Raw genomic sequence first — 26,915 nt, 5'->3', positions numbered from 1 at the left:
GTAAACAGCATAGAATGTTGTACCAACCATTCTTGTGATGTCCTCATTTTCTGAAAACAAAGATGGTGGCGCACAGCTGAAATTAATGCAACTTGTTTGTGCTTTATTCTGAATAACGGGTCATATTTCTGACTTTATTTGTATTTATGGTATATTTAAATATTTAACTAGTGCTATAGACATGTTTTATTTGACTGCTTCATTTCCACTTTAATATGGAGTGGCCAGGCTCTGACTTAACCCAGCCCTTATTAGACATTCTCTGCTTAACCCCTACTGCATGGGACATTGTATAGAAGTCATTTCCTGTCCAGGGATGGGTAGATTAACTAGATCAGCATCAGCGCCATCCATAGACCGTAATCCACCCATTGACTTGCATTATAGAAAGTAGTGTCAACATGACTTGGAGGAGGGATATCTCTCTGACTATAATAGTTGTTGTAAATATTTCAATGGTATTACTATTAATTTTAAGAATAGGTGTGTGTATGATGTCAATTAGTAAAAAAGTTGAATCTATATATTTGTGTTCTTGGCCAATAATTTATTCAAAAATAAATAAGTACATATTTTTATGATTATTTGCTCATGTTTGTGTATATAGTTGTTTAAAATGAAATGACAATGAAATCATATTGCTTAGATTGGTCTGAAAAAAAGGGTAGGCCTATAAGATGGTCAGGGCCAGATGTACGTATATTTACGAACACAGCGTTATCAGTGCCATGGCCAACCCACAGAAACCGCATGCTATGACACTTATGTTAATGTTGCATTTATCAAACCTGCAGTTCATCGGGTAAACAGCGCCTTTCTCTGCCCCCTACCGCAATTTACGAACGTTAACAACTGAACGATATACTTCAATCACAAGCACATTTGAATAAAGTTAACTGATGACAACATTAAAAGGAATCAAACGTTTAGCAATCATGAAATAATACAAGCAGGAAGATAATGAAGAGCAATAGTGCTACTCAAACTACTTGTGCACGTAGGCTATGGAAGATTGGTCAAATCTAGCAAGTAGGAAAGTTTAAGTGGATGACGTGAAAGTAAGACTTTTTTCGTCGGATACAGCTTGTGCACTTAAAAGCCCAATACCCAAAGCATTTAGGAATCATTATTTGTGTAGCCTAAATCCTTACTCAATAATGACTCACATTATTTATTATAACATATGATCACCACATTATAGGTCTTCGAGACACAGGGTAAAACTTCTACACCACCATCCCCAAAATGTTATTCAAATGAGCCAATGAAATAAATTTGCACCTGTAGCAAGGGTATAATAGGTCAACAATTACTTACTTTTGCATGTTGAAACTATGCAAACAATTTCATCCATTTATAGACCTCTTAAGTATGCCTGCAAAAAGGAACCAAAAGCTGCCCCTGCAATCTTTGCCCATATAAGGAGATCTGGGTACCAGGGTGCCAGGTCTATGGCAGCATATCTGATGGAGATATCTAAGAACTGTCCTTTCTGATCATCATTGTGAATATGTTGTGCTTCCCCTCTTCCATTTGCTTGTTAAAACTTTGCAAATGGCAATGCCTCTGCATCAACTGAGCATTAACAAACATATTTTGCCTGAGTATTTGATTAGATGAGAGCATGTCTAAAAGAGATATTTTTCTTCCTCATCTATTCTTGTAGATACTCGACTGTCCTTTCTGATCATACAAACTTATCATGGATCATCATTTCAACTAAAAAAACAAACATGGTAAACACAGACAAAATGAATAGAACCTACAAGTAAATACGCGCTCAAACTTTATTCAAGGTACACACACACAAAACTATTTATTAAAACATTTGTCAACACAAGTTCATTAAAAGGCTATTGCAGCCAGTATTGCTTTGAATCATAAAGAAAGAGTGAAACGGAATTCAGAAAAAAGGAATAGAAGAATGTACTCCAATGATTTGTCCTCCTGCCTTCTTGACCCTTTTATTTGCCCTTCTTAAATTTACCAGGTGTTGCTCCAGTCTTCTGCTTCTTCTTGGCTGAGCCATTCAGTTGTGGCTCCTGTCAACAAACAGATACATTAAGAAAAGGCCATCATTTGCCAATGGCCAGGCCTCAGTGGCAGCCATGCTGTTGTTAACTTTGTAGTGATCATTTTAAATTTCTTGCAGTCATTTGACCGAATGGTGAAGGATAGTATCTCCAATTTTGAGTGTGTATACTAATACGTCAGCTCAAAGATTTCAATTTAATTTCACTTATAGAGCGCCAAAACATTACACATGTCTCATGGCACTTTACAGAGTTTGATCCCCGACCAGTGGGAACGGCTGAAATGTCCAGGGGTTGGTAGTAACGCGTTACAAGTAACGCACGAGAGGGGACTTCCGGGAATGAGGTGGGCTGAGTAGACATGTGACGAGCTCGCTCCCACAACCACGCTTCCAAATGAAGGACCTGGTCATTCGCAAACGAGACGACCTGTTCTATGAGGGCCATAAGATCAGCTTCTACGACGATTACAGCCCCGATTTGTTGAAGCAGCGCGCCGAGTTCAAGAGCTCCATGGCGGAGCTCTATCAACTTTGATACAAGCCGGCACTCCTCTATCCAGCCAAGCTCCGTATCATTTTGCCAAGCGGTGAGCAGGCATGGCTCCTGTCTGCAACAGAGGCAACCAAGTTTGGGGTATTTGTTTAATGGATTTTCTGTTAGGTTTCATTGTGTGCATTTTCTCACTTTTCTTTGCTTTTGGTTGCGTGCTGCTTCTTTTACCCAATATGTTTATCATGGCGACGGATCATTCCTCCCTCTCCTTGATGCTGGGCTGCAGGTGTGGGGAGTTGTGGCGATCAACGTAAATGATTGGCTTATTTTGAGGGTGTGTGCAAGGAACAATCATATACTTAAAGTTTAAACTCCTTGCCTACATCAGGTGGTGCATTAAGATTTCCTAGTTGGAATGTTAGAGGGATGAATTCTCCTGTCAAACGTAACAAAGTGTTAAACCATTTAAAATGTTTAAATACTAAAATAGCGTTTTTACAAAAACCCCATCTTAAACCATCAGATCACCTTAAGCTGCATAGGGGGTGAGTAGGCCGACTCTACCACTCCTCATTTTCAAGTAAAGCCCAGTACCATTCTCTGTGACCAACATCATATCAGATACGAACGGGCGCTTTGTCGTCATCACAGGTAAAATCGGAGGCAATAGCTTGATGTTGGCAAATGTATATGGTCCAAAGATAACTTTTTTTTAAAAACTTTTTTTTCTCTGTTCCTGACTTAAAGTCATACAGTCCTTTATGGAGCAATTCTCTCCTGTCCATAGCACTTCCTCCCGTATTGATTACTTTTTCATCGATAATAAGCTCCTCTCAGTCAGATTATGCTCGTACAGCCCCATTGTGATATCAGACCATGCAACAGTAGTTCTTTGTCATCTCTCTTCCTGGCAGATCCGTGTCCCGTTCCCCGGGCACTTCAATTCCTTACTACTTTCTGATCCTAACTTTATCACAACAATTAGGAGCCGCATTGATCTTTTTATTATCATTAATGTTCCGGCGCCGTCGAGTGTGGCAGCCTACTCAGCAGCTCCGTGTCTTAGTGTTTGTTTCTACGTCTTTTGTTTACTTTTTACTTCAACTTTTTGGATTACACACTTTGAGGAGTGTTTTTATTCTATCCTATGGATACGGACATATTACAATGCTCCAGCGACAGCAAGCTTGTGTACACAAGGAACCAGCTGATCGCACTACGACGGAATGCTGGCTGTGTTCGCGACAACATTCCAGAGGAACTGTGGTGCTTTCGGGGTTGCAGAGCAGGAGTAAAAGTGAAGACGAGGCATCAGGAGAAGAAGTAGAGAAACAAGCCCTCAGTTCCATCGATTGTGATGGGAAACGTGAACTCACTGGCTAATAAGACTGACGAACTGGATGCCCTGGTAAGAAACCAGAAGTTGTACAGGGAATGTAGTTTGTTATGCTTTATGGAGACGTGGCTAACAAGCCATATCCCCACTTCTAACGTTGAGCTGCCTGGCTTCAGTGTAGCTCGTTTGGACAGAGACTGTAAACTTTCTGGCAAAAAGAAGGGAGGCGGACTGGTGCTGTACATTAACAATAGATGGTGCAATCCCGGGCATGTAACAGTAATGGAGACTGTATGCTGTAAGGATGTGGAGTTCTCGCACGCAATTGCCGTCTGTGTTTACGTTCCACCTCGAGCTCTCCCGGGTACAGCGTGTGACGTCATCCACTCAACAATCGTAAGGCTTCAAACCCAACACACTGACGCCTTTTTTGTGATCTCTGGCGACTTCAATCCCATAACACTGGATTCCACACTCACAAATTTTTACCAGTATGTTGACTGCCCTACAAGGAAAAACAGGACAATAGACCTCATGTATGCAAACGTGAGGGATGCATACAGTGCAAACCCCCTCCCCCCACTGGGAAAGTCAGACCACAACCTCATTCATCTCCAGCCAATGTACAAGCCCAAAGTACAGAGGCTACCAGTTGCCACACGCACCTTCAGGAAGTGGACACCCGGCGTGGATGAGGCTCTGAGAGACTGCTTCGAGTGTACTGACTGGAGTGTGTTACAGAATGGAGAGGACTTAGAGGAGGTCACACAGTGCACAACTGACTACCTGAACTTCTGCATGGACATTGTTGTTGCCACCAGAATTGTACGCTGCTTTCCCAACAACAAGCCTTGGATAACCAGCAATGTCAAGACCCTTCTTAACAGGAAAAAGATGGCGCTCAGAGAGGGGACATGGCAGAGCTGAGGCGTGCAAAGGGAAACTCAAATTCAAGCTGAAGTAAGCTAAGGAGGATTACAGAAAGAAGGTGGAACAGAAGCTGCAGGAAAACAACTTGAAGGAGACATGGGACTGCATGAAGGTCATCACTGGCCTGAAGAAGAACAGCAGCTCTGTGGAGGGGGACCTGGACAGGGCGAACCAGTTGAACCACTTATACAACAGGTTTGACTGCCCTGCTCCAGCTCCAATGGCAGTGGTCTGTCCACCATTCCCCAGCCCCCACCCTCACACCCCCTCAATACCAGCGCAACAATCACCTCCATCATCACAGGCTATCGTACCCCCACCATCACTGGATTTTGCACCCCTCCCCCACATGGCGATCACGAACAATGAGGTGACAACGACCTCAGTCAACAGCCATCAGACACACAGATCCCAGATGCACCCCTCCCTCTCCCCTCCCCTTACACCTGTGCTGTGAGAATCATGTTTTTTGATTTCTCAAGTGCTTTTAACACCATCCAGCCCCTCAGATTGGGAGACAAGTTCTTGCAGATGGGTGTGGACGCTCACCTGGTAACCTGGATTACAGATTACCTGACAGATTACCGATCTCTGACACTGTGATCTGCAGCACCGGAGCGCCACAGGGAACTGTGCTCTCTCCAGTCCTGTTCACCCTGTACACATCTGACTTCTGCTACAACACCGAGTCATGCCACATGCAGATGTTTTCTGATGATACTGCAATTGTGGGGTGTATCAGGAACGGGCAGGAGGAGGAGTACAGGAGCCTGGTGGAGGACTTTGTGCAATGGTGCAAACTCAATCATCTTCAACTTAACACTTCAAAGACCAAGGAGATGGTGGTGGATTTCCGCAGGTCTAAGCCCACTCTGCTACCAGTCCACATTGATGGGGTCAATGTGGAGGTGGTTAGCACCTACAAGTATCTGGGTCTCCACCTGGACAATAAACTGGACTGGTCAGCCAACACTGATGCACTATACAAGAAAGGGCAGAGCAGGCTGTATTCCTGAGGAGGCTGCGGTCCTTCAATGTGTGCAGTAAGCTCCTCAGGATGTTCTACCAGTCTGTCTACCAGTCTGTTGTTGCCCGTCTGTAACTGTGGCCACACTTATACATTTTCTTTAAATAGTTACATATATAGATATGTAGACTTTACTTTATTTCTGCATTGTTGCACTGTTGGACTTACTCATTTGCACCATCACCATGACCACTATCACCATTGCACTACCACCATGACACTCATTCACACAGAGCACCTTACCATACCTTACTATGCACAGAGAATCATAGGCTCAGATTAAATCACCACTATGTGGATACTGTTTTTAGAATTGATTTAGATTAAGTGTTAGTTAGTATAATTTGTATTTTAGTATATTCTTTATCTTCTACTGTCCTTATTGCTTAGTTGTGTTTTTATATTATATACTTAAATTACTCTTTCTGCTGTTAAAGAATGTGTTTGTGTTGTCTGTATGTTGCTGAGACCTTGAATTTCCCCTGGGGATCAATAAACTATCTATCTATCTATCTATCTATCTATCTATCTATCTATCTATCTATCTATCTCCACCAATGTTATCCCAGATGTTTCTATTTATTTCCACCAATGTTAACCCAGATGTTTCTATGTATTATTTGCTACAGTCCCAGTTTTGCGAGCTTGTGGCCTCTCACAGTTAGCAAGACGAATCACATTGTTACACTGGAAGAACCCCCGCGCTCCCTCTCACTCCCAGTGACTGCTTTTCAATCAATAGCCACTTAATGCTTATTCTGGCTATGACAATATAGCCTACAAAAGTGTGTCAAATAATATTAAAAGTATATTAAATAAAATATATTTGAATTGGGCTGTTAAAATGTGTTTGCTTTTCTCCTCCTCTGTAGGTTAATATAAGCTAACAAGCGTAACAAGGATCAGGGCTCTACACTAACATTTTTTTCCAGGAGCACTTGTGCGCCCAAGTTAAAAAATGTAGGAGCACAGACAAAAATTTGGGCGCACAGTCAGTTCTGTACTTAACTTAAACATAATCTAACATTACACTGCAGCTAACACTTAAACATGCCAGTGCACCAATTGCGAATATTAAGAATGACTGACAACATTTAGGCTACAGGAAATAGGATTTTAAAGATCAGTGCCTACTTTATTTTCAGTCTGTTCTATTTTCCTACATTTTGTTAATGTAAAATAGTATAATACATTGCCATATTTGCATTTAGCCTGTATATCAAGTATCCTGCCAAATGTAGGCTAATTTATTTATTTGTGAATCCATCTGTAGCTAATCCAAATATGCCCATGGTGACCTATCTGACTGCATACTGCCTAATACTACTACTAAAACAGTCAATTTTCTCTTCCACAAAACCCAACATAGGCTAATTAAGGATATATATATTTTTTTTATACTTTTTATTTGAAATCTCTGCATTGATGGGGGCAGTAGGCAAACGTTAGGCCTACTTTCGTTTTGCACTTCAGCTTGTATTCGGTGTAAACAAACAAGCATGCGTGGAAGCCTGGAGTTGTCAGTAGTGTTCTACCTTTGAATAAAATGGGAGTATTACGGGAAGCTACTTTTGTGCCTGTTCGCTACAGCTATATTTTGCATATTGCAGCCAATACGTCAACTGGGCTAAAAGGCATGTTAGGTTACCTTTCCTTCTCTCACTGCATTCTCAGAATCTCATCCTGTTCCTCCGATATCCGATGAATTCGGTGGATAGAAGAACTAATTTCTTCAATCTTTGCATCTTGGCTGGTTAGTCTAACTTCCACTTTTTCTGCGTGCTCTTGGATTTGATAGAAGCGACTACTAGCGAGTCACAACGCGAAACTGCTAACGTTGATGGGAGGTGTAGTTTTTATGCTGCATTCGCGACGTGATTCTTTTGCACCAGTAATGTTTCTTGATGTTGCGGTGTATTTTGTAGACAAACATTGACATGGTTAGAAGTCATTCGCACCAGTGCGCCTAAATATTTTTTTGCACTCGCACGCCATCATTTTTACTCGCATGTGCGAGTGAAATGGGCGCACTGTAGAGCCCTGCATTCTTTCCCTCTTGCTTGTTACCAACCTTGCGTTTGGAGGACAGTGAGCCTGTCACTGTGAAGAAGGTATCCAGACGTCCCTGAGTGCTTCCCTGGCGACTCTTCATGATCTTCTTGCAGCCGTTACGTATGCGTTCCTCACTGCAGACACAACAGGCCACATAACAGAACTGAGGTCAGCCTCAACTTCCTCATCCATGACAGTGAGTACTACCAGCTTAACGACCACTCATCAAAATGTTACTGAATAAAGTCTGGAGTCATTGCTTTATTCTAAGAAAATGAATGTGCATTACTGATGTATTAGCTGCATTAGTATATTACTGATGACTACATCATTGTTTTATACAATGCTTAGCTAGACACACGTCATGAAATAATGCTGTCCACTTTACACCAAGGGCACAGTTCTTTTAAAGAATGTAAAAAGTGAGAATACCACCTAGCAAAGCAGAAAAATATATACGCTGCCAGTACATCACCTTATATTATGGTATATCTGTCTATAAATTACTGGAACGGCTGTCTGTCTGTTATTCGCATCGCTCTCGAACCGTTCACAGGAGTCTTGCTATGGGCACGAGTAAATGCAGTGCCAAGTTTGACGTTGTTTGGATAAGTAATGCAAAAGATACCGTTAAATATATTGGTAAAAGAAGCACACATTGGCTTTCTCCGCTCTACTGTAGCCATTCCCCCTCTCACACAGCATAGCGCAGAACCAGAGACAGAGAGGGTAAGCGGAGTTTTGGCAGCACTGAATCAGGGCTGCAAGATGCAAGATATTTGGATGATTATCATGTCTTACCTCAACAATAAAGACTCCCTGTATGCAGAACAACACGCCAACAAACACAGGTATGCAGTGGCTATTCAAAATGACGTAAACATGTGTAAAAACTGACACTTAAAATAGCCCAGGCTACTTTGGACTTGAGACTAGGAATAAACAAATGATAAATTCCGACTGCAAGGTCCCAAATTGAAAAAAGCGATAGGCTAATGGTCCCAAATTTAAAGACGTTTCAGAATGCCACACAGCTAGACAACGAGTGTCAGACAGAGCGGCATGTCACTTACAGAGAGGTGTCAAGTAACGAAGTACAAATACTTTGTTACCTTAGTTAAGCAGACATTTTTGGTATCTATACTTTACTGGAGTAATTATTTCTTTCCTTCTACTCCTTACATTTTCATATAAATATCTGCACTTTCTATTCCTTACATTTTAAAAATAGCCTTGTTACTTCTATTTCATTTTGGCTTGTTTTCATTTCTTTAATTTCATTTCACACTCCAGCAAGGAGGTTGGTAGCCAGGAAGACCAGCCAACCCGTGTGCATCCCTGGAAGAACTTTTCAAACTGGTTGGATGCAAAATCAACTCCTTTCGGATGTGCTGATGCAAGCTCTGCGGATCCAAGTACCACGAGCTAATGGCTTTCAAAAACTCGCCGTCTAATTTGAAAAAGCTTATTGAGGTAAGCTGAGAGTTTGTTATTATCAGTCGATTATTGACACATTATTGTGGTAACCTAGTAACTTACTAATAGTAAATTTGCAATGTTTGCTATGGCTAGGTTGGCCAAGAGTACATGCCAAGATATACCATGGTTTGCTTGCTAGCAGTAGGTTATGATTCAATGTTGCAAGTTAGTTTGGTGGGCACTGTGTGAGATTTGAAATTCAACTTTAGCCCAACGTTATCTGAGCTTATATTATTGCTATATGCAATATTTGTAAGTTTATTGTGCAAAGCTATATTCTTAGTTGATTGATAAAGCATGTACTAAGGGTAGGCATGATCCTGTCTGTCTGTGTGTGAGTGTGCGCGCGCGTCTGTGTGGGGCAGTCCCTATGGGTCCTTGTAAACAGGTAATTGGCCCAACAACCAACTATCAGCCAAATGTGCTTTAAAATTAATTTAGTCTGACTATCTCATCATTAATGCTACTTTTCAGTCATGCCAGCAGCTGCTTGTCCAAAGCTGTCCTAAAACAATATTCTGATCTGCTCAACATGACTGCATAGACCAGTGAAACTGCTTCCTAATAGACTACCAGAGATTGTTGAGTCACAGCCCTAGGGCTACGGGTTTTCTAAAGGAATGGCATGTATGAACGGGCACAGCACTAGTAGATATAATGGCGCTCAAATTTGTAGTAAAAATGAAGGCCACAAGCAGGACAGGGATTGAGAGGGATTACGTCTGTAAATGAAAAGGTCAATTGTATTAATTTTCCAGGGTGCCTTATTTAAAAAAGGGCCATCAAAAATATAAAAATGTAAATAATAACAACTACTTGTTACTTGAGTAATTTATTAACAAAGTGCTTTTTTTACTTTACTTGAGCAGATTTCTCAGATAGGAATAATTACTTTAACTCAATTTTTGAAGGGATTTTTTAAGGGAGTAATTGTACTTTTACTTGAGAATAGATTTTCAGTACTCTACCCACCCCTGCTTATATCTTACTTATAGGCTACCAGAGATTGTTGAGTCACATCCCTCGGGCTACAGGTTTTCTATAGGAATGGCATGTTTGAATGGGCACAGCACTAGTAGATATAATGGCGCTCAAATTGGCTCAAATCTGTAGTAAACATTAAGGCCACAAGCAGGACAGGGATTGCTAGGGATTACATCTGTAAATGAGAGGGCAATTGTATTTATTTCCCAGGGTGCCTTACTTAAACTGTTTCTCGTTACACATGAACTTGATGAGTCCTTCCTCGTCTGGCTCGTTCCACTTGAGGTCCACGGTGGAAGAGTCCACCACCTCTGGTTCCAGAAAGAGCCTGCGGGCCTCCTTGTACAGCCAGTCTTCGGGTGGCGGGTATTTCTACAGAAAGCACCAGTCACACAAACATCAATGATGCATTGGCACTGTTAACCCAATAGATAATACTTTACAAAGAAAAATCAAAAGAATTGAGGCACTGCTGTACAAAAATAAAAAGCCTTTATTGATCAGTGGCTACATGCCAATGCATTTCGACTATTCAGCCTTCATCAGGGCATGTGGAAGAAGCATAGGTGTGCACATTTAAATTTTGTGAGCACAGGCAGAGAGAGGTGAGAGTGTTAATATTTTACCATTGCATGCCAAATATTTTAAATTAAGCAGGACAAATCAATCTCTGGGCCTGCTCATACAAATTTGACCACAATGAGGACAGTCAGTCACCTATGCCAGGCATGTGCACACTTAAACGTCAAAGGGGGCTTGAGCACCTAGAGCGGCAAAACATTGCACATGTCTCATGGCGCTTTACAGAGTGTTAAACAATCAGAGAAGGCCCATGAGTAACAGGGGCAAGGAAAAACTCCCTAGAATTGGAGAAACATGTAGGAAGAAACCTCGAGCAAATCCACGACTCAAGGGCCTGACCCATCTGCCTAGGGTCAGTACAGAACAGTAAGGCCCGTTTACATTAGGGGTCGACCAATTATCGGCCTGGCCGATTATTAGGGCCGATATTTAGCATTTTTATAATAATTGGTATCTTTTCAATTGGTCAGTTTTTCCACCGATAAGCCGATATTGAAATGGATAAAGAATGAAACGCGCTACTTTGTCTGTAAAGCGTCTCTCACTCCCTGAATTTGCTACTCTGTGGTCAAGAGCATTGTCCCGTCCACTACACCGTCTGATTTGTTAGTTAGCACGAATGCAGCCAATCAGGATCGAAGACTGAACACAGACAAAGTTTAGGATTCTCACTGAGGCAGACTGGGCTTCAGCTGTAGCCTACGGAGCTATTTTTCGAAGGTAAGGAAGGTAGCCTACATTGCTGAAGTTGCAGTGAATCACAATCATCTACACTGAAGTCACAAAAACACCACTTTGTAAGCTATTGTCTCTTTGATCCGGATCAATAAGTAAAGCACCCACTTCCTTCATTTAGCGAATTCCCGATTTATGCACGTTACTGATGCTGTTTACTAGTTATCCCAGAAACTCGGGTGCTGCGCGTCGGGAGGTCTCTGCCTCCGCCTTGTTCGTTAATTGTGAATAACGGGACACCTCGGCGGACATAGTACAGAGAAGTCCTAAATTATGCGATAGCGAACGTCAAAAAGTTAATTGCTCCTTTTTGAAATGGACTGTCAGAAAAGACTACATGCACCCAGGGCCAACCGTAATTTAATCCGACCTGAACAAAATCGTGTACTGAGCTGGCTATTAACGTGCCTTTTAGGCTCTCAAAAGTGTAGTTTATAGCCTACATATGGACACAAATTGCATGCTTAAATAGCCTAAGAACTATTTTAAAACTGTTTTGTTAAACTATTCAACTGTAACACTTGCCATCACGCATGCACCTCTTCCTCTCCCTCTCCCTCTCGTGCACTCACACACACGATGGCAAAGCATGCTCTTTGTGACCGGTCCCTTAACAAGCACATAGCCCATTGTGCAGGCCTACTCTATGAAAATAATTGCGATCACTCAGCTTTTGGATTAACATGATACACAGGATTTACACTTGCAAAGTGATGCAAGTTGAGACAATTGTGTATCAAAAGAAGAAAGAAAAGTTTGCATAATTAAATTATTTTGAATACATTTTTTGCAGCATATAGCCTTTACTATCTACCCCCCTTTTTGACAACTGACATATCGGTTTTCGGCCTCCTGTTTTGGTAATAATTGATATCCGTATCGGCCCTGAAAAAACCATATCGGTCGATCCCTAGTTTACATGATAAATTAATAAGGTGTAGCGAAAAGAACATGGTGTTTAAAGCCACCTGAGGTGTATGTTACAAGGTGGTGGGATGGTTACATATCCAGTATGATAATGCATGAATCTTATTTAGTGTCAGAGAGTTCAAATAGTCCAGTGTAGGAAATTAATTGTCCAAGGGGATTAGGAGTCGTCATAGGGCAAGTAGTGGGTTGTTAGGCTGAGCCCCTGCCTAAAATCTCTGTGCACACCCCTGACCTATGCAATTGACCAACATCGCCATTAGAGGGCACCATTTTACCTTTGATGTTATAAATAGGGTTGGGTATCGTTTGGGTTTTATCCGATTCTGGTGCTAAATCAATACTTTTAAAACGGTGCCGGTGCCGAAACGGTGCCTGAACCGGTACCGGTGTCATTGTTCCTACGCATAATACATTTAAATGTTAAAACAGCTTGCCATGCCACACAAGTAAGCTCTGCTTTCAAGTTTACCCAGTGTAGGCGGTTTGCCATGAGGTTTGTTAAAACCGCTTGCCATAGAACTGCCAGTCATGGACAACGGCATTTGCAAGCAAGCTATTCTAACAGGGACTCTACTTTCTAGTTAATTCAGTGTGTTCCCAAATGCTCCAAGGAATTTCATGTCTTCCCCCATAACACGCAATAGTTTTGAACATGTTAGGCTACATGTCGGTGTTGAAGTGTTTAGATTCCCAGCGCTAGTAGGCATTTTAGCAGCAACTATGGCTATGCGCTAACACCAGTCAGCGGAGTTTAATTAGCGATAACATACAGAGATGGTTCCGTAGCCTCTTTGACAGCTCAGTGACATCAGGTATGTAACCTACATAGTTATGTTTTTGCCAGCTAACTTTTAACATGATCTTCATATTCATTGTGATGCTATATGGGCCTCATGCACATGAAAGATTAGTATCATGCCATTATGTTGTTTAGAACACCGTGAAATAAAGTTCTCATCTTACAACTTGCTGATAACATTTCAAATAAATGCCAGTTAGCGCATTAGCGAGGATATTGTATAACGTATACTGTTGATGTTTCATAGCCTTTTGCTTGTATGTAAGGCCCACTGCTAGATTTTGACAGGAGCTTGTGATATCGCTTTAAAGTAAGCTACGTGGGCTCACGCAAGCTGTCAAACACTGTCCACTCGCCTATGTATTGCACCCCTCTGGTTTATACATCCAGTGTTTATGTTAGCTAACTGTATCTGGATGTGCTGCTATCAGAGCAAGACGTTAGAGATGGCGCATGACATGCAGTGATGCCTCGTATAAAAAAAAATAAATAAAAAAAAACGTGATTTAAGCACCGAAATGAGGCACCGAAATCCACATTATTATTCAATGCAGTTACTACTGTTTGCGTTGGCACCGGTGCCATATTAGAACAGTGTTTCGGTGCCCAACCCTAGTTATAAAATAAAATACCACATCCTACATTTAGATGATGGCAATCAAGAAAAATGCTAGATAAAACATGTCCATGTAGAGATATGTTATGTTGATTGTATTTAATTATTTATCACAGGAATGATTTTACAGTGAGCTGACTAAGTTGTTAACTGCTTCTCTCACTGCTCCTCCTCGTCTGTCTTCTCTCTCCCCGGGTATGTACACACTGCCGCCGATTAGTGAAAATCACTAATTTTCAATGGAAGCCGGCTTCTCTCAGCGGCAAGAAGCTGCACATCTGTCAGCATTGCTTTTTCAGCGCTTTGGCCGTGTTAAGCAACTTTATGGTAATGAGCTATGAAGTGGTTCAGCGGCAAATGACCGGCAACCAATTCAAAATGAGGAGTACACAGACGAGAGCAAAACCTGTGAACTTCAGTTCTTACCATAGACTCTATGGTTCCTACATAGTGCTGGGCACGAATTTCGATGCCTTTACAACACTGACCGAAATGCTCCAATCCTATTGTATATAGAAAAATATATTATATTCTGGTGCCAAATGCCGATACCCAAAAAACACTTGTGTGAAGAGATCTAAAGTGGCTGGTGATTGGCTGCCTGGCTGCAATACTTCAGAAACAGAAATGCATGCCACCTGTAGTGCTAGCATGATTAACAAGAGATAAGGCTTCTCCCTTTTGTTTTTGAGAACTCTCAACTCCAATCATGCCATGATGAATGGTTTCTGTCCTTTTGTCCCCTAACAGCTGGCCACCAATTAGCTAATTATGCTTCTGCTAGTTCTGCTATCCATTTTACATTGGTGTTCCATACAATCTGCTTTCCACAGCTCTGCTGTCTGTGACAGAAGCCTTAAAAAGGTGCCCTGCCACACAAAACCGTTTTTACTTGTATTTTTTTAAACATGTTAGGTCCATGTGTGTTTGTGCCATGTCTTGAATGTGAAATTGAACAGCTAACTCCTCTGTCAGCTCTAGCCACTGAAAAGAAATAAGCGGAGAAATTAGGCCAATTGCAAAAGCTCTTCAGATTGTCATGGAATTGATGAGCTCATTACTATTCATGAGCTCGCCCAGTTGAGACCTTGCCCACAAAATTCGTTTAGCTCTGTGACCGTTTTCGTAGGCCTATGCAAGGATGGCTAAATGTCAACGGACTTGTGCGCTATGCACAAATAGAATTCAACAATGCATTTTGCCCAAGAACCCAGACTTGAGGATCAAATGGCTTCAGTTTATTTTTTGGAACAATGCCACAGGCTTTGCAAAAAGGTTGCTGTTGAAGCCTGGAACAGGCCACCATCGCAGTCTACGACCAGTGCCTGTAAGTAAAACATAATTGTCAACTCAAGGAAGCGCAGGTTTAATGAACTCGCTAGCCTAGCAGGTTTTATTTATGCACATTTGGACAATGCTAGCACTCGCTAGCCAAGCTAAGTTCATGCCATGAAGCTAAAATTAGTTGATAATGGCAGTCATGTTATGGACGAAACCTACTAGCTGTTAGCCAATCAGAGAGTCAAGCAGCTTAGCTCGTTGAATATTAATGAGAACTGGCGCAAATCGAGCGGAGTCTTCATGCAGGCTTTCAATACCACACTAGAATGGCTTGAAACAAAGTAACCAAGGCATGTTTTCCACAAAAAATGTTAGAGTCCATGGTAGAACTTCAGACATTACCACAAAGTAATGAAATACGTGTGGCAGGGGATCTTTAAAAGAAGCCAGAGGTCCTCATCCTGTTTGATTTATCAGCTGCCTTCGGTACTGTTAACCACTGTATCCTTCTTTCCATACTCTCAAACATGGGCATCTCTGGCTCAGCACTTTCCTGGTTTGAATCCTACTTCACAGACTTGTTCAATGTGTTCCGGCTAGGACAACTGTCCGCATATCAGTACCTATCCACAGGCATGCCCCAGGACTCGGTGCTAGGGTCCCCTTCACTTTGCTATTTACACCACCTCACTGCGTCCAATTATCCACTCGCACAGCTTAGACTAGCAGTCTCTGAAAGAAGATCTAGATGGATGGGGCCAGGCTACAAGACACATGTTTCATACACACGTATCTGTTCAAAACGTTCAAATTAAATATACACATTTACCAGATATTATACGTGTCCATTTACGCCAAAGCATAGGGTCCCATTGTATTTTTTCACTGCACAGTGCTAGTGGCACAAGGTGTTTATTGGTGGCTAGTGACACCAGAGGGTCAACTGAATTGTCAAACAACTGATAAAAGCATCTAGTACTTGTAAATTACATTTAATGGTGATTTCTGTCTATTTATTGTCTTTTGTACCTTTTCAATTTCCGCCTACATTCCATGTATGTTGAAGAATATGTACCGGTATTTGCTACATACTCATAAATGGTTAATTTATCATTTCATTATATGAACCAACTACCTGTGGACATACAGTCCACATTTGGAGATCTGATCATTATTTCCAAAGATATATGGAACAAAGCAAATAATGTCCTTTTTTCAGAATCCGGAATTTTCACAAGTTCCGGTTTTGGGGAGGATTGAAATACCATCCAAAAAAAGTAGTTGTGCAGTAAAAAATGTTTATTTTTTATAAACTAGACATATGAAAAAGATTTTAAAAAAACATGGTTGTTTTGTTTTACCTCAAGTGGAGGTACCTCAACTTTTGAGGGCTCTGTTTCCTTTACTATTAATTCTCAACTCAAAAACCACTACGTTAGATGACAAATGTGTGTAGGGCAAAACACAACACAATACACTCAGTTTTTCAGTTCATTCCTCGTCCACAAATCCCTCAAATTCTTCATCTTCAGTGTCCGAGTTTAACAGTTGGGCGATTACGGCATCCAGCATGCCGGGATCCCTCGTCATTATCCGAGTCAGTGTCACTGTCGCCGCTGTTACCTGGCAGTTCAGTGATGATTCCGGCCTTCGTGAAAGCTCGGACCACAGTTGAGACTGATACCTTAGGCCCAGGCATCCACGATCCATTGGCAGATAGTGGCGTTAAGTCGCCCGGCGCAGTCTCCCCGTCTTGGTGAATGCGTGTTCGCCTTCTGTCATCCACTGCTCCCATGAAGCTCGCAGTTTAGCTTTGAACGACCTGTTGACACCAATATCTAGCGGCTGTAGTTCTTTAGTTAATCCACCCGGAATGACGGCTAGCACCGAATTAGTTTGCTTCACTTGGTTTTTGACAGCATCGGTGAGATGGCCGCGCATGGAGTCGTAGATCAATAGGGATGGATAGTTGTAAAAAAAAACAAAAAAAAAAAAACAATCCAGTCTCTTGACGTAAATTTCTCTCAACCATTCACTCATCTTTTCCTCATCCATCCAGCCCTTTGGGTTAGCTTTGATGATGACGCCGGCTGGAAACTTTTCTTTAGGCAAAGTCTTCCTCTTGAAAATGACCATGGGTGGAAGTTTCTGGCCATTAGCCTGGCAACTGAGAACTACAGTGAGGGATGACTTCTCGTTTCCTGTGGTGCGTATAGACACCGTTCTGGTCCCTGTTGTCTCCACAGTGCGGTTCACGGGAACATCAAAAGGTGAGAGGAACCTCGTCCATGTTGGTAATGTGCTCTGGCTGGATCTTCTTTTCAGTGATCTTGTTTTTGCAGTATGCGCGGAAAGTGGCCAGCTTTTCTTCGTAATCTTTTGGCAGTTGCTGCGAGACTGTAGTTTGTGTGCGGATGGAGAGATTACGTCTTTTCATAAAACGAAAGCACCAAGAAGGCCCGCCACGAAAGGCATCGATATTCATGTCCCGTGCTAACGCTGTTGCCTTCAGTCGAATAGAGACGCTTCTACCTGCTGCTCTCTGTTCAATAACCCACAATAACCTCGCTTTGTTCCCTTGGAAACTCTGTGTGGTCTTCTTTACTTGACGCAGCTCATCTTCTTGCTTCCTCCTCTTCCGTACCATTGATTCATTAATGTTAAATTCTCTCGCAGCTGCTCTATTCCCATGTTCTACTGCGTGACTGATGGCCTTGAGTTTGAATTCTGCGTTGTAAGTGTGTCTCGACAGGTGCCATTTTGGGGTCTTTATACACACACTGTAATGTTATGGTGAAGCACGTGTATAAGGCCTACTCCGCGACGCCCCTGACTACGGTAGCCATAACAACCATAAATATAGCTGCAAGCAGCAATGCGGGGGCCTAGCAGTGCGCTATAGCAGGAATGGCGTTGCCATGGCATGAGCAAGCACTCACAGCAAGTTTTTTGATTGCAATTGGATAAAGAATGGCTGAGAAATAAGATCATTTACTTTGTTACAGCGCCCCTAGAGGCCAAATTGCCCCAATGTCTTTGTGAGCTCTCACAATCAGCTACCATGTCCCTCTACCAAGTTTGGACTTCATACACCAAAGTGTTGAGATGTGAGCTCACTTTCCTTATTACAGCACCTCTAGAGGCCAAATGAGACCACTTTCCTTGCATGTCCTCACAATCAGCTAATATGTCCCTGCATCAAGTTTGGACTTCATACATTAAAGAGTCTTCAAGATGTTAGCCCACCTACTGTTTTGCGGCTTCATCGCCATATCGTCATGGGCCAATAAAGTGGAATTTGAAAAATAGGACAAGTATCGTTTGTGCGGCTCGGTCTGACAATCATCTCCGCCAAGTTCCGTGAAAATCGGATGAAATTTGTGACCGCTGAAACGGTCACAAAGCATGAATGCAATCTAGTTTTGTCAAAGCATGAATGCAATCTAGTTTTGACCCATTGGTGGCGCTAGAGTGTTGGGCATAGAGTTCTGTAAATTGGTGAGAGTGATCATGGGACAGTGCTGAATCAGTGTGCCGAATTTCATAACTTTAGACCCAGCGGTTCAATTTTCGGCCAGATTTTGACCTGTTGGTGGCGCTAGACGGCTGGGTTTAGAGGTTCGTAAATGAGTGTGAATGGTCAGTGGAGTGTCCCGAAACTTTCTGCCAAATTTCAGCACTTTTTAGCCAGGCATTCTATGGGCTGCCATAGACTCCAATGGCGGAAGTATAATAATAGGAAAAGCTAGTAACTCAATGGGTGCCTTCGCAGCTTCGCTGCTAGGCCCCCAATTAATCCATATATAAGGTGCTCCGGATTATAAAGCGCACTGTCGTTTTTTGAGAAAATGAAAGGCTTTTAAGTGCGCCTTATAGTGCAGAAAATACGGTATTAACGGTATATACGGTAATATCTATGGCGTGTGGGTTAATATAAAAAATTGTCTCTAATCTGAAGTCTCTTGAGCTAACCTTGAGGTGTGTCAACAATCTGAAACCATGACTCATGAGTCATCTCTGCCCAATAAACTTCATTAAAGGAAAGAGTTTGGGTCAGTCTGTAAATGCAACCTACTAATCAGTTCAATACCATCCTAAAGACACTTACACCAGCATTCACTACTTGGTTACCCTGCCCCCAACAAACACAGGGGTTGTGGACTCAAACAGTAAGTCATTCCCGTTACATCCTGTTATGTATATTAAGATGGCGTTGGCTTTACCTTGAGGTCAATATTCTCCAGAATCTCCTCAATGCTGCCATGTTGTTTGATCAGGTCAATTGCCCTCTTAGGTCCAACACCCTTGATGGTCCCACAGTAGTCACAGCCCAGTAAGATACACAAGTCTATAAACTGCAAGTGTGAGAGGATTGATTAAACACAAAACATTTGCATCTGCAAGGTGATCATGGAGTAACATGCGGACAGAGAAATACCTGTTCATGTGAAAGCCCAATTTCTTGTAGAATGCGACTGAAATGAAATTCCTGAATGGGTAGTTTCCTGTGGAAATTAAAATATCCATGGATATGAAGTGTGAGAGTAGAGAAGCTTGATAAATATGCTGCAGTCCACTTGCTGGTAACATTGTAATTAATAAGCCTGTTTATGGTCCCTTTCCATACAGAAATGGATACGTTTCATCCGTTGATCCATTTTGTTTGTGTCCATAAGCTTGAAGTAAATGGGCAAAAAAAACAGACATTATGAATGCAGACTATGGACAGAAGCTTCCGTCTGTATTTGTATCCATTTTTAACGTTGAGCATAACTGATCCTTTAGGGCAGTTATAGTTAAGCGGCTATAAACACAATGTAATCCTAGTAGTATTATTAGTCTACAGTGTGTATGTTTCCATACAGTGCTCTGCTGATCTATACAACACTGTGTGTTAAGTGGTTGGTAGTATGTATAGACCCTTTCAACCACACAAGTGGTTGGCAGTAATGGTAACTAGGGACAGAGGGACAAAAAAACAACAAGTCTTAAAGTCAACATTGTAGAGCATTATGCTAAAGTCCAATTCATTTTCATTTCAAACAAGCTGTGCTGGTTTTGAACGGATCTATAGTGCAGTGCACTGAGAGTGACCATACTTTGCCTCGCTGGCTGTGAGATGCCTCAGCAAGACGTTGGTTCCGAACGTCAATCCGTCCATATCCTCTGTTGCCGTGGCGAACACCTTCCCAGCCTTTACCAGGGCAGCACAGCTGGCCTCCGCCTCACAGGGAGCCTAAACAAGAGGAGAACAATGCTTTACTTCCTGTCCATGCTGCCAGCTTAGCACTTTTAACCCAGCTTCCACCCCGAGTCTTTGGGGACAGTGGCTCTTATAACATAATTGACATATTATGTCGCTTTGGATAAAAGCATGCTAAATGAATAAATGATGTAATTGGTAACATGTACTCTTTCTCTAAAGCTAATTTACTGAACAATTTCAAAAACAAATGTTGTCTAAATTTACAGCAAGGCTCCCAGAGTGACACGGGTTAAGGTTTTACCCAAAACTCACTTCAACATAAGGGACTCCCATTAGCGAGAGCAGCTTCTTGCATTCGTCATTGTGCTGCTTTGTGACTTTCACAAGACGCTTGGTGAACTTGTCAATGTTCTCCTGCTCACCTGAGAAAAACAGTCAATTAAAACACCCAAATGGTCAAAGTTTTTTTTTTTGTATTTATTATTAAGATGGGGTGAAGTTTCAGGAAGGTGGAACTTTCAAGATCAGCACTCTCTCGGACATACCTGCCTCCTGGGCCTGGGCAAGTTGTTTCTCAGCTTCTGCTCTCCTCTCCGTTCTCTTTTCCAGCTGTCCCCAACAAATAAAAGATGATTACTTTACATTTTGTTTTGCAAAAACAACATACTGTTTGCGTGCTATATTAGCACATATGCATAACTCCCCCTCCATGCCACAGCCAAACTGTGGCCACACTTATACATTTCTTAAACAGTTAAATATATAGATATATAGACTTTACTCTACTTTATTTCTGCATTGTTGCACTGTTGACTTACTCATTTGCACCATCACCATGACCACTATCACCATTGCACTACCACCATGACACTCATTCACACAGAGCACCTTAGAGCACAGAGAATCACAGGCTCAGTCCCTGCCTCAGTCATTGCAAGCGCCTCTGATTTATTAATCACCACTATGTGGATACTGTTTTTAGAATTGATTTAGATTAAGTGTTAGTATAATTTGTATTTTTGTAATTTGTATTTTAGTATATTTTTATATATTGTATTAAGTGTTAGTATAGTTTGTATTTTAGTATATTTAGCATATTCTTTATCTTCTACTGTCCTTACTGCTTAGTTGTGTTTTTATATTATATACTTTAATTACTCTTTCTGCTGTTAAAGAATGTGTTTGTGTTGTATGTATGCTGCTGAGACCTTGAATTTCCCCTGGGGATCAATAAAGTATCTATCTATCTATCTATCTATCATACCACTGACCCTTAGAGGCCAATACACAGAAAGGGCAATACACAGAGGACACAACCTAGTTTTACAGTGTAATGCGTTCTGTGTCCATCTCATGATCTTTGAGCTGATTCAATTAATTTTCAATATAATGTTGATCAATTACTCCCTAACTGCACCCACACCACGAAGAATACAACTGGTGTCCATCGGCAGTGCCAGACAAAGAACAGTGTGAAACTGACATCAAAAATTGCTTAAGCATTCTAAGTTTGACAGTGTGCATTTAATATGGTAATTGTGCATAGTTGAGTAAATGCTACGCACCTCTCCAGATTTCAGCTGTGGGGGTTTGCCATCAAACACATAGACAGGTTTAATTCCATTATCCAGCATGCGGATGGTCCGATAGAACAGGCCCACAAGATGGCTGAGGTTAAAAAAAACAAACATTAACTCTGAACAGTTGGTAACTGGAGGAGGAGAATACTGGCAGAAATAACAGGCAGAGAATACAACAAATTACATTTATACAACGCTTTTCACAACACTCAAAGCGATTCACAGTGAAGGGGAACATAACTAACAACCACCAATGTGTAGCACCCACCTGGCATCAGACATTTAAATCAGCATAATCTACTTTTGACTTTCTCATTTCCAATCCATATCATACCTGTCAACATTTAGCTTTCAAAAAACTGGAGATTTTTTTTTTTTCGGCAGGCGGTGTCAGTGTTTATACCGGTTCTGTGTTTGCATATTTAATACGTTTCATACACGTGTTTCAACACTGCATTTCGGTCGCTGCTTTTACCTTACCATTACCTTACGCATGGCAGTTATGTTATGTATCCACCAGCCTGCCTGCAGCCTACTTCGCCTACTTCTAAGGCCTAGTCCACACGTACCAAACCGATCTTTTTTTTCCTCCGTCTTCCCTGGAACCGTTATCAAAAATATTTATGCGTCCAAACGGATCCATCTCAACACGACTCAACACGTTACTTCATACCCCAGGCCTATAGGTGGCACTGTTTCTTTACAGAAATTGACCAAAACTTGCGCTTTACAAACAGACAGAATAGGCTACGACGAAATGGCCAGTGCAAGGAAACCAGAATTGTTTGTGTGGACTGATGGTGAACTGTCAACTGTAGTCAACTGTAAAACTAATAAACTTTATTTTACGGTTTGTGAAGGGTGCAGTCCCGTCCTTTATTTGGCTAACAACTAGTAGGTAGGCCTACTAATCACCTTTACTTTCTTTGGTTGTAGGATAGTCCGTGATTCACATTAATTTTGGCTATCACCACAATTAGGCTACTAAACGCAAGGCTTACCCAAGTTCTAGGCTATTCTGTCGCCACATTTATAATATTGCTATAAAACCTTCGTTAGTAACAGTCAATATGTTTGCCTGTTTGCCTGCATCAAATCGCGCATTTGCATTCAGTGTGCTACCATCGGCTTAACGTGAGTTCTAATGACATCATCGATACGCAAGCAGAATGTGCGGTTTTGCTGTCTAAACGAATTCAAATGGGCTACGGTTTCAGATTTTTCCACTCTGGGACCAGGTTTCAGAAAAGTGCGGTTTCGGGCAGTGCGTTTACAGGATTCGTTTGGACGCTCGGCCAAGACGAAGCAAAACCTCTGCGTTTAACCTAAAAAGAGTCTCCGTGTGGACAGGCCCTAAAACTCCAAAGCTGCTTGCTGTCAGATTTGGTTCCGAGGGAACAAGTTCAGTGTATCAACAACACTCAATAACAGTTTATGTGATGTGAAATTGTTGGGAATTAAATTGATTAACACAACAGCTAGTTCTGGAGTAGGCCATTCAACTAGCCCACTTGCTTACGACGAGACTCAGGCTGCGCAGTTGGCACCCGCTTCCTTATTTGGGTTTTGGGCCTATGACAAAACAGTTGAAATTGAAACTAAGTGATCGTGTATACGTGTAGGGTGTATTTCATACACAATCTGGCAACCTGAATGGATCAATGATTTTAAAATAAAGTTTGATGGCCATGCAAATTACGGGAGTTTTCCAGGAGAAATAACAAAACGGGAGGGTGCTGGGAGATGACCTTGAAATACGGGAGAAACCCGGGAAAAGTGTTGACAGGTATGATCCATATCCAGTAGCAACCCTTTATTGAGTCTGAAGTATTACTTTAGATTATCTACCCAGCATGCATTGCAAAGTTCTGTGTTACTTAGATTGACTAAAACAATATCTTTCTACCATGTCTCTGTCTCAGGTGTCATATTGGTTATCATTTTCATTTTATTCATGCAATAATGACTGGTGTCGTTTATGCATGAAGCTGTCTTATGTTATATATATATATTATGTCATAACCTAAGTTGTACAATCGTCTTATGAAATGTGCTCAAATTAGGATTTCGTCATGATTACCGTATTAATCATGTTTTGTCATGAATTTGTGTCACTTAACTCAAGAATAGCAGTAATTTGTGCAGAAATGTGTCAAAAGTAGGCTCTATAGACGTAGTTCATTTCGTTGCATATTCGTTGACAGTTGTTCACCGTTTTCTAACTTTTATTTTGAAACTCGGAAGTAAACGCATAATGTCGTCTCGCTGTTTTCTCAACTGCTTTGGGCTCAGTGTCGCCAGATGTCGCGTTGTTACCAATGTCAGAAGATGCTGGGAACTTAAACATTAAGGCAAATGACGGCTAAACGAACGACGGCTGAGATGACCGCAGTTGATAACACACAAGTGTTGTTAAAGGAACACCCCACCCAATGTCAGTAGTAATATATGTTTTTACCTTAACTTTCACGAGTTGAGTCATACCTCTCCCATGTCGGTACGTGCACTCAAACGCTCTGGTGCGCGGCGTGAATGTGTTAGCATGTTGCTATGCTAGCGGGCTCAGACGTAGCAGTAATCAAAAACATCCACGTTTTCCCGACTTAAATACAGTTACACAAGTAGTTGATTAAAATGTCTATGGTCAAACATGAAACGTGGCGATTTTCCAAGCGAATAAACAGGAGAACTACAATGTTTGGCGCAATAGCACTTGGGAGTACTTCGACCTAGCGTAGTAATATTAATTAACACCTAGGCCTAATTGTAGATCCTATCCACCACAGAGTATAGAATCCATGCTTGATCGACCCCTCAGCCTCCCCCTCCCCTCTGAGTGAGAGAGAGGCACACACACACACACTAGAGATGAGCTGATGGGCTATTATTTCAACCATAACTGCATAGCAAAACTTATCATCCATCCGCACCAAAGTTTTTTGACCAATTTTCAAAACAGCACCTGCGCCCACCATCCGCTAGTTGTTTTAATGTATGGGTGATGCAGCGCTGCTGAAGTGAGGCTAGAAAGCTCTTGCCTGTTCTAGAAAGACTGATCCAATGCAGCAAATATATTAAAAGGCTAAAGTCCTACATTGGCTATGTTGTAGCCTATCCCCAGAATATCAGCAGCAAATTCAGTCTCTGTCTCGCAGAACAGTCTCCAAATAAAACGCACATCGGCATGTTGCCTATTCTGCCAGCTTGTGCAAATATATCATCCAAAATGCTTGATTGCATTGTCCACATTTTTAGCTAAATTTTCATGTTCCACATCAGCATTTTTGTTCAGTGAATCTTTTGTAAATTGCTTTACAATTACCGTCGGGCCTATAGGCCTATTGCCTGGCTTGCCTCAGCTTCGGTCACGTCCTTTTACAATTTTATCATTGTAATAAAAAACGCAATTTGCCACATAATTTCAACATGCTGCTGCCCTACTACTTAATGCCTATTGTACTTTATTTTTTTGCAAAAAGAAAGAAATCCTTGATAAAATAACAAGTCATTCACATTATAGGCTACTTTACGCACTGTCATGTCAGGGTGACACTATGACAAGCCTGTTCTGAAGACTCCTATTCATTTTGACTGCACGGGAGGAGAGCGAGTCTTTTTCAGACAGACAGCGCAATTAATTTTATACCAGCAGGCCGATCGGACAACGCCTCGATATTAAAGAAACGCCGACTCCATTCATTCTGTCCACCGCACAACAGTGCAACGTGCATGTTCACATTTTTAGTAACAACTGCCAAACTTGCTTGCTTGAGAGAGACCGAGTTTGCTGCTGATATTCTGGGGATAGGCTACAACATAGCCAATGTAAGACTTTAGCCCGCTAGCATAGCAACATGCTAACACATTCGCGCCGCGCACCAGAGCGTTCGAGTGAACGTACTGACACGGGAGAGGTATGACTCAACTCGTGAAAGTTAAGGTAAGAACATATATTACTACTGACATTGGGTGGCGTGTTTCTTTAAACAGATGTACAGTACATCCGAAGTGTACAATGTAAGACACGTGCTTTCAGTACCTTGTGGTCTCTCCATCATCGTTCTGTAGAACATTGCCGTCTTGTCTGACCGCGATAAGAAACTGGTAGATACACATCGATGCATCAATAGCAATCTTTCGCCCTGGGTGTTAACAGAACGTGAAAAGTGCAAACGTTAGGCATGCCTTGTCAATAAATGCAAGATGAAGTTTTTAGCAATTCAAGGCCATAAGGAGAGGCTTTACTCAATTGTTGTTAATTGTCTGCTCTCACCTACCAAGGTTATGCTTAACAAACAGGGACACGGTTACATCTGTCGAACTTACCAAAGAAGCTTTTGATGTCTTGTTCTTTGATGGCTGCGGCTGCATGGTCTGCAATCAACTTTGCAAGCCCGTGTATTCCCATAGCGTTATTATGACTACGATACAAATGCAATAATTCAGAGCACTCAGATAATTCAGAGATTACTCTACAGAATTGCTGTAACGTTAACGTTAACAATAACAACTGAAGGTAGGTTAGCCTACAGGTTCTTTTTCGACATGGGCATGACTGAGAAAAACATACGATATTGCTTATCAGACAAACACCAGTAGACCTTCAGCGTAAAAAAGTTTGTCAAAATTTCAATGTAGGCATTTTTGACATTCAATTCGTAGGAGTAAAACTTACCCTCGCACGCTAGAAAGATCTCACTACCACCGGCGCGAAGAAAATGCGTCTGTTTTCGCGCGAAATTCTTAAAGTAGGCATTACTACACGATACAGAGTGATGATCCAGCTTCTGTTGCATAGAATCGATTGCTCGATAATGATTATTTCGTCCGGATCAGGGGAAAGAAATGGA

The 26,915-nt window shown here is 41.7% G+C and overlaps 1 protein-coding gene across 1 annotated transcript; it reads right to left on the bottom strand.

Moving 5' to 3' along the window:
• Positions 1–1,773: 1,773 nt before the first annotated feature.
• On the bottom strand, positions 1,774–26,837 carry fen1 (flap structure-specific endonuclease 1). Its single transcript, XM_048266002.1, has 12 exons — positions 26,741–26,837; positions 26,392–26,486; positions 26,105–26,207; positions 22,051–22,153; positions 21,031–21,094; positions 20,798–20,907; positions 20,379–20,515; positions 19,718–19,784; positions 19,503–19,634; positions 10,557–10,708; positions 7,893–8,007; positions 1,774–2,042 (listed from the first exon to the last, which is right to left on the bottom strand). The coding sequence occupies exons 2-12, from the start codon at positions 26,471–26,473 to the stop codon at positions 1,965–1,967; spliced, it is 1,143 nt and encodes a 380-aa protein (XP_048121959.1). The 5' UTR covers positions 26,474–26,486; positions 26,741–26,837; the 3' UTR covers positions 1,774–1,964.
• Between the last annotated feature and the right edge of the window lie 78 nt (positions 26,838–26,915).

This window comes from Alosa alosa, chromosome 16 (genome assembly GCF_017589495.1).
Source record: "Alosa alosa isolate M-15738 ecotype Scorff River chromosome 16, AALO_Geno_1.1, whole genome shotgun sequence".
Classification (NCBI taxonomy): Eukaryota; Metazoa; Chordata; class Actinopteri; order Clupeiformes; family Clupeidae; genus Alosa; species Alosa alosa.
The sequence above is the reverse complement of the archived record's forward strand: the minus strand, read 5'-3'. Positions and strand labels throughout refer to the sequence as shown.